Source organism: Plasmodium falciparum (genome assembly GCF_000002765.6).
Source record: "Plasmodium falciparum 3D7 genome assembly, chromosome: 14".
Taxonomy (NCBI): domain Eukaryota; phylum Apicomplexa; class Aconoidasida; order Haemosporida; family Plasmodiidae; genus Plasmodium; species Plasmodium falciparum.
In genome coordinates, this window is record NC_037283.1 from 792,501 (window position 1) to 802,500 (window position 10,000).

Below are 10,000 nucleotides of genomic sequence, written 5' to 3' on the forward strand. Positions count from 1 at the left end.
ATAGTATATTTTTATTATTTTTTTTTTTTTTTCTGTAAATCATTATTGTAACATTTATACATTTTTATTTCTAAAACGTTTTGAGAATTAAGAAAATATTTCTCCTTTTTTAAAAATCATCAGAATATTATTTTATATATATGTATATGAAATAGGAGTTATTTTTTTTGATTAGTTCAAATATTATATATATATATATCTTTATGTTCTTCCTTGTGTTGATATTATATCATTCTGTTTAATATATTTAGACAATAATAAAACAATTTAAAAGAAAAAAGTAAGAAGAAATGAACTTTTGTTTTCTTTTTAGCTATAGTAATTTTTTTAATGTATTGTTCCTTAAGGAAATAAGAAAGTATAAACAAACAAATATAATATATTATACATTTAAAATAAAATACAAGTTGTACTATAAGCTTTTTATATAATATAATATAATATAATAATTAATATAATAATGTTATTCATTTATAAAATACATAATCCATAAATATATATATATATATATATATATATTTATATGGAACTAAAAATAAAAAAAAAAAAAAAAAAAAAAAAAAACACATAATTGTTAATATTATTATATCTAATCCTTTCTAATATATTTTTAATCATTTATATAAAATATATACATATATAATATATATATATATATATATATATATATATATATCTTTATAGATAGATATTATTATATTTTTCCTTTTATGGCCTAAAGAAAATTAATATTTATTTTTGTATATATATTTCCTTAGTGCCTATATATTTATAAAAAAATAAAATATACTATATATTATAATATATATTATATATATATATATATAATAATGGACTTGTTTTTTTTTTTTTTTTTTTTTTTAATATATAAATAAAAAACCCATATAACATATTATATAAGAATTAATTTTTGTTATTTCCTATAATTAAAGTAAAGAAGGAATATAATATATATTTGATTCATTATATTAAGCCTTTCTATTATGTACTTATTAAAACATGTAGAAAGAAAAAAAAAAAAAAAAAAAAAAAGGAATTATTTTCTTTTAATGAAATATAAATTTTTAAAAATATAATTATTATTCACCATTTTTGTATATATGAATTTATTTTCCTATATTATTTTAAAAAAAAATAAAAAATAAAAATAATAAAATAATAAAACATTTTGGTAATAAAACCCAATTAATACATAATATCATTTCCATTGTATATTATTACCAACTTGATAAAAAAAAAAAAAAAAAAAATATGAATGAAGAGGAAAAAAAGAAATATCCATTTGATGAACTTAAATTAGATGAATCCATAATATTTTCACTATATATTCAGAAATATTTTTATTGTGCTAATATTCAAAAAAAAACCATACCTCCTTTAATAAAAAAAGAAAATGTTTTATTACATTCACAAACAGGGAGTGGTAAAACATTATGTTTTGTCATACCTATATTACAATATTTAATACATCATAGAAACAAATTATGTCCAAATGATGAGAAGTTTATAAAAAGGAATGACTTATTCAACAAGAAAAATGTTAATGACACAGTTTCATATAATAAAGATCAAATTGAACGTATTTATGAAACTGTTGAAAATATAAATATAGAAAAAAAAAATGCATATCGAGACGTAAATGTAAATATAGATATACGTAACTTTCTTTTATATACCCATAATATGTTAAGGAATACTAACGAAGAGGATATATCAAAAAAAGTTGAAATCAACCAAAATGATAATAAGGTCATGACATATAAGGACAAAATAATAAGTGATGATCAAGTCAATATAATTAAAAAAGATGAAATAAATATACAAAAAAATAATAATCAGGAAGAAATTATTAGAAAGAATGATTTACAAAATATTACCTTTGCTACAACATGTAATAGTAATTATCAAGATGACAAGCAGGAAACAAATAAAGAAAAACATGAACAAAAAATTGAAGAAAAATATAACGAACAAAATATACAAACAAATAATCAAACAAAAAAACCACATAATAATAATAATAATAATAATAATAATAATAGTAAAAAAAAAACACAAAAATTACTAAATATACAAGCCATTATAATAACACCAACAAGAGAATTATGCATACAAATTTATAACTTAATAAATAAATTTTTATTCTTCCTCAGATTTTATATTTCTCATACTTTAAATAATAATATGGATAACAATGTATTAACAAAAGAAAACTTTTTTATTAATTGTCTACTTTTTAGAGGAGCCGTTAAAATTAGTGAGGATATAAAAATTATAGAAAATGAAATATTAAAAAATAACAGATATCAAATCATAATATCTACCCCAGGGAAATTATCGTCTTTATTAAGTGAATACAATAATAAATATTTTAATACAAACGAATTAAAATATTTTGTATTGGATGAAGGAGATAAATTATTAGAAGATAGTTATATTAGATATATGGAAAATATTATAAAAAATATACAAGCATATGATTATACGACATGTATTTGTAGTGCAACATGTTTACAAGAAGAAAATGTATATAATTTATTTCAAGTAAAAAAAAAAAATTTTATAAAATGTATTAATACAAATAATCAAGATAATTCATCAACGGTAATAAATACTTATCAAATGCCTGATCGTATACAAAACTATTATATTATATTAAGAAATATAGATAAAGCATTGTTCTTATTTAAATTTTTAAATACCATGGTTAATGATAATGAGACAGTTATTGTATTCTTCCCAACGTGCTTATGCGTTGAATTCTTTTTTCACTTATTCAAAAATATCTTTAATACAAAAAAGATCAATAAACAAAATGAAAGTAAAAATAAAAAAAATAAAAATAAAATATATAAAGGTATTCATAATGATAATGTGGATAACATAAATGTGGATAACATAAGTGTGGATAACATAAGTGTGGATAACATAAATGTGGATAATCATATTGATTATATCTTCCAACTGAACTCCAAATATAATAACATATTCAGTGACGCAGATATGGCTAATTTTGTAAAACTCATTTGTTATATGAACAAATACATTGGGGAAAAGAAAAATAATTTTAACTTTTTAAAAATACATAGAAAAATGAAAGATAAAAAAAGAGTGGCCACATATAATAAAATTATTAATACTTGTGTATCAAATAAAGGTACGAAAAAGAAAGAAAACAGAAATATAAATAGTGAAAGGAAAATTATTTTCTGTACAGATATTATAAGCAGGGGTATTAATATGGATATACATTGGGTAATAAACTACGATGCAGCAAATAAAAATATGACATATATTCATCGAAGTGGTAGAACGGGAAGGTTTGATAAAACTGGTAAAAATATTATCCTTTTAAATAAAGAAGAAAAAGAATATATATACTTTTTAAAAAATAAGAATGTTCATGTTGTCAATTTTAAAAAAACAGACATGTTTCAACATATGATTAATTATGAAAAGACATTATTAAAAAGTGAACATATTATAAATAATGATGCTTTACGAATTATCGAAATTAATCATAATGAAAAAAAAAAAAATAATATTACAATAAATAAGAACTCTTTTTTTAATCTATATCCTCAAATTTTATATGATAAAAAACTTATAGGAAAACATCAAAATGGAGATTTACAAATACAAAAAGGAGAACACAAAAAAAACAAAAACAACTTATTAATATTAAACAAAAAATTGGTCATGTTCTTTTTAAAATATATAACCTTTTTTGTTATAGAGAATAGAGAAATATATTTACTTTCAACCAAGGCTTTTTTATCTTACATAGAATTCTATAAAAATCATCAATTAAAATTTATTTTTTCATTCAATAAATTAAATTTAACACATTTATGTTATGCATTCAGCTTGATTAAAATTCCAAAGTTTAAAGAGAAATCGAAAATAAAAAATTTTCAAAATATAAACATTCAGTCATTTCAAATACCTTACAAAAATGAAGAAAAGGAAAAGAAAAGACAAGAACATTTGAAAGAAAAACAAATTGATATAATAACACAAGAACAAAAAAAAGAGAATCAAATAAAAATGCAGAAAAAGAAAAAAAGAAAAACTATTGTACAGAGAAAACATGAACAAAGAGAACTAGAAGAAAATGAAATCGATTCTTTATTTTATGAAGAAAATTTATACAAAAAGTTAAAAAAAAAAAAAATTACAAAAGATGAATATGATAGACTTTTAAATATGGACGATATTGATAAAATGTTTTCGTCGACATCCAAAACATCAAAATGTACAAATCTTACCAATAATACACATTTTTTTAAATCCAACCGAAAGAAAAGTAAAAAAAGAATGAAGACTTATAATATAAAGATAAAGAAAAACAAAAGAAAGAAAAAAAAAAGGTCATAGGGATAACACCATGAAAAGGTAATACATACATATATATATATGTATATATGTATGTATTATTATTTATTTATTTTTTTTTTTTATGATTAATAAAATTTTCCTTTTAAACGTAGCATTTTTAAAATGATCAATGTGGTCTGTATATATATATTTTTTTTTTATATAATTTATTTTATTTTTATCCTATTCAATTGTGCTTTTCGTTTTTATTTTTATTTTAATTTTTTTTTGTCTTTTGTTTTTTTGTTGAATTATAAAAACAAACTTTATTCCAAGAATAATTTTGTCTGACTTGTTAAGAATTAAAATATATAATTGTATATATATATATATGTATGTATTAGTTTTTCATACATATATGTTTATATTTATATTAATTTAAAATAAAACAAAAAAAGTTTTGTTTATATATAAAATCAAAATAACTTTTTATATGTCTATATAATAAACACAATTAAAAAGTATAATAAAATGAATATTACATAATATGTGTATAAAAGTATATGATTATGAATGGTGATAAATATTATATGTACATATAATATTTATGTGATATTTTTAAGATGAAAAATAAGAAGAAAAATATATAATATATATATATATATATATATATATATATATATATATATATATATTACATTAAAATATGAAGTCAAATAAACATATAAACAATACAAATGTTATAAAAATTTATAATGGTTTATAATTATATTTAAAAAAAAGGATAAAAGAGAAAATATAAATAAAATAATGATAATACATATATTTTAAATTAGTATTATAAAAATAAGCATTGAATAATAACAATATTATTATTACTTATAATATAGATTAAGATGTTGATTCTTTTGTTAAGATAATCGTAGAAGCATATAATTCATCATCATAATATTTATTTAAAAAATTGAAAAATTTTTCTTTATCAATAATATATTTTCCATTCTCTAATTTCTTTATAATATTAATATTATTTCCATTTTCTTTGTATAATTTTTGATTAAATAAATCTAATATAACTATTTCGGTTGTATTATTAATTGAACATAATTTTTTTAAAGGATCATATTTTTTTTCCTGGTTTGGTAAGAAATAGAAATTAATTTTTTTTCCTTTTCTATTTTTATTATATTCTTCAATTAATTCATTATATTGTTTTAATAAATCTAAATCTAATTTATCACTAAATAAAATAAATATTGGTGAAAATGCATTTAAATTATTCATGCTACTAATATTATTATATTTGAACAAATAATTTTTCTCATTAACTTTTTCATTTAAACTTTTATGATTACTTAAAATAAATGTGGTTATTTCATTTTCCTTTTTACTAACATTAATATATTTGTTTAATAAGTTTCCTTTTTTATTGACTAAGATACTAATAGGTTTAAAAGTAACATCAAATATGTCATATAATAATAATTTGTATATAACATTGTTTTCTAAATTACCTAGATAATAAACATCATCTAGATAATCTTCCATGGGCATATTGTTATTTTGATTGTTATGCATAGTATCATTATTATCTACACCATGCTTATTATTATTATTATTATTATTATTATTATTATTATTATTATTGTTATTATCATTGATTCTTAGTTTGTTTTTATCTTTCTCATCAACTTTCAATTTATTATTATTTTTGCTAATACCTTCTTGATCTTTTTGGTTTGTTGTGTCTAACATATTGTTTTCATTCTTTTCATTTTTTTCACTTTTTTCATTTTGTGTAATTTTTCTTTCTATATCTCGTATAAAAATAATATCGAGTTTGATATTTTTTTGTGCTAACTTCTTTTTAATTTTTAACAAAGTCTGTATATCCTGTTTGTTATCCTTACTATTATTAAAATAGAAGAAGATATAATCTGAATTTAGATTTTTCAAGTTATATTGATTATTGTTTTTATCATAAACATGTTTAATATATGTAAAATTATTAATATGTTTATATGGAAAACCTTGATTATCATATAATAATAAATAATTAATATTATCATTAATAATATTCATATTACGATCTAATAAAACCATAGTAGGTATATTCATAATATTATATTTCTTAATTAATTTTAATATATGTTCTTTATCATGAAATAAAACACTGTACCAATTATTCATGTTACTAAAATGTTTAATATTAAACATTAATTTATTATCTAATGGTATATATATAACATTCACATTATTATCTTTATTAATTTGTTTGTACATTTCTTTAAGTCTTTCTGAATATGTTTTGATATTTCTTGATTGTAAAAATCTATCTACATTATATGAATGAAAAAATAATATAGTATATTCTTTCAAAATATCTTTAGATTTAACTTTTTTTATATTCAAATAAAAATTTATAAACATTCTTATATTATTAAATATATTATTTATAATATAATAAAAAATATTATGTGATCTTTCATTATCTAAAACATTACTTAATAATAATTTATTATTATGTTTATATAAATATCTTCCCATCACTTTTTCGGGTGCACTTAAATTACTATTATCATTTATTATTTTATTATATAACATTAAACTACCAAAAAGAAGGGGTATAGAAATACCCGTAGCTTTCATTAAACCTTTAAACGTAACTTTCCTTAAAGGACATTTCTGATTAGATAACTTAGCATCAAATGGATTTCGTTTTCTTTCGTCATTATTCTTTCTTTTCAAATCTATATAACCTAACCTATAAAATGTTAAGATTTAATGGATAGGAGAAAAGATAACATAATATAATATAAAAAAGAAACAAAATAAACCTTTTAACACAAAAAAAAAAAAAAAAAATACGTACGTATATATGTAAATAAAATTTATTCATAATATAAATGATATTATATACATACACACAAAAATATATATATATATATATATATATTTTTTTTTTTTTTTTTTTTTACTTTCTATGTTGATTTGTATTCACTTTTATGGGTACATTAACATGGTTTATGGTAAAAAATTTTTTATGATGAACCTAAAGGGGGGAAAAAAAAAAAATGACAGGAAAAAGAAATAAATGATATTTAAATATTTATTCAAAATGTCAATTGATAAAATAAAATAAACAAATAAAATTTGCATATGTGTATGTATGTATGTATATATGTATATATGTATTTATGTGTGTATTTATTTATTTATTTATTTATTTGTTTTATTTTTGAATCTTACTGATTTCACATTTTTGATACAAATTATATAAACTTGGAAAAGTACAAAAAGTATTAATTTTTTCATCATAAGTTTAAAAAGAATAGAAACATTAATTATTATTTTATTTTATATATTTCTTTTTTCTTTTTTTTTATTTAGTGTATATTTAATTTTCCCATGAAATGGATTTTAATACATATATCTATATATTGTTACTTCACTTTAAATTAATTTCTACTTTATAAATTTCACAAATTTCCTTCTTCTTATATATATATATATATATATATATATATATTTTTATTTATATTTATTTATTTATATATATTTTTTTTTTGTACTCACAATATATGTATGTTTTATAATAAACTTCCATATAAATTTTCTCTCTTAACATATATAATAATTTAAACCCCCCAAAAAAAAAAAAAAAAACAAACAAACAAAAAAAAAAAAAAAAATTCAAATATTATTTGATATTTATTCTTTCCTTCCACACAATAATGAACTATATGTAATATACATATAATATATATATATATTAAAATATATTTTTTTGTTTTGTTTTTTTTTTAAAGAATTCATGGAAATATTATTTGTTCAGATTCTTCCATTTTAATTATCAAGAACAGAAAAAATGATAATAATTTCTTAAATAAAATGGGTATATTAAAAAAAGGGTTTATAAATATATATTATATATATATATATAATATTATATTATATATGTTTATATTTGTTTATTTAATAATAAAATTTATATATTGTATACGAAAAATATATACTATATTTATACACATTTAAGAATCTATACTAGTACATATATGTATACAAGCATATACAATATATTAAATATATAAGCATATTTAAAAAAATTAAGTTATAATATATATATGCATTATATTGATATATAATAATAGATATCTTTTTTTGTATTGTGTTAATATTAAGGAATAATAATATGTTTATAAAAAAATAATTATTTTATTTCATTTTATTTTATTTTAATAATAATTAAAACAAAAATGGGAACAAAGGTAATATCAAGAACATATATTATATATATTAATATATTAAAGTGATAATATTAAATAACGAATTTAAATTATATGATCTTAAAAATAATTATAAGATATAAAATATATATAATTATTACATATAACAAATAACATAAATGTATTATATCTTTAAACTTTAAAATAATCCCATTAATGTTTATTCATATTTTATTAATATAAAAATACCTTATGAGAAATATAATATATATTATACCCAATAACAATAATTTATGCTCAAAGATGAAAAAGAAATAATTAGGGATTCAATTTTATTCTTTCATATTAATATATATATAATATATATATATAATTACATATATATTTGAACATTTGATAATATTATCATGGTTTCATAATTAAAAAATTCAATATTTATTATTGGCTTAACCTTATCTTTTTATGTTTTTTTTTTTTTTAAGTTTTCAATACAAAAAAGAACATATATTATAAACCAATAATTTATTCATTTATGATTAAGTTCTTAGTTAAATAAAACTATTTTTATTAGTGTAATATAATTTACAAACACAAAAAAAAAAAAAAAATAATAATAATAAATAATAAAGTTAGAATTTATAAAATCATCATACATATATATATAATTATAATATATATATATATATATATTTATTTATTTATAATACATATTTTTTTATACATATATTTTGTATGCATATGCTTCCATTATTTTTTTCATATTATTATATGTTCATCATCCAAAATTTGAAAAAAACTAGATCTTTTAATAAGTATATATGAATATAAATAATAATAGTATGTATATATATATATATATATATAATATAATGATGTTTTTTTTTTTTTTTTTATATTATATATTATTTTTTTTGCTTTCATCAATATTTAATTTTTGCAATTTTTAAATATATTTCATGTTATAATTTTTCTAATTGTATTTATTTCAAAACTATGAATTCATTTTATTGTATTTTAATAGAATATTATATTATCCCATATTAAATATTTTAATTAATATATTTGCCTATCTACCTACTTCTATTTTTTTAAATTATTTTATAATAATACATTTGAAAATATATATATATATATATATATACATATATATGTATGTATATATATTTGGTTATTTTATATAAATACCTGCGGAAGAATAATAAGATTTTTTCATATGGAAATAATATAAGAAAAATATATACATATACATCATATATATAAATATATATATATATAGTTGTGTTATATTCATTTTATGTGGAATGAGTTTTTATTTAATTTTACCTTAACACCCAACAATTATATTATATTATCATAATATATATATATATGTATATATGACCAATGTTTATTTGTTTCTTAATTAAATTATTTTACTACATTATTTAACATTACCTTAATTTATATGAATTTTAATT

At 16.8% G+C, this 10,000-nt stretch overlaps 2 protein-coding genes across 2 annotated transcripts; one reads left to right on the top strand and one right to left on the bottom strand.

Moving 5' to 3' along the window:
• Positions 1-1,251: 1,251 nt before the first annotated feature.
• On the top strand, positions 1,252-4,377 carry PF3D7_1419100 (ATP-dependent rRNA helicase SPB4, putative; the record flags this gene model as incomplete). Its single annotated transcript, XM_001348322.1, has 1 exon — positions 1,252-4,377. The coding sequence occupies one exon, from the start codon at positions 1,252-1,254 to the stop codon at positions 4,375-4,377; it is 3,126 nt and encodes a 1,041-aa protein (XP_001348358.1).
• An 831-nt stretch (positions 4,378-5,208) lies between these two features.
• Positions 5,209-7,635, bottom strand: PF3D7_1419200 (thioredoxin-like protein, putative; the record flags this gene model as incomplete). Its single annotated transcript, XM_001348323.2, has 3 exons — positions 5,209-7,081; positions 7,296-7,369; positions 7,567-7,635. 3 exons carry the CDS (start codon positions 7,633-7,635, stop codon positions 5,209-5,211), a joined length of 2,016 nt encoding a protein of 671 aa, XP_001348359.2.
• Between the last annotated feature and the right edge of the window lie 2,365 nt (positions 7,636-10,000).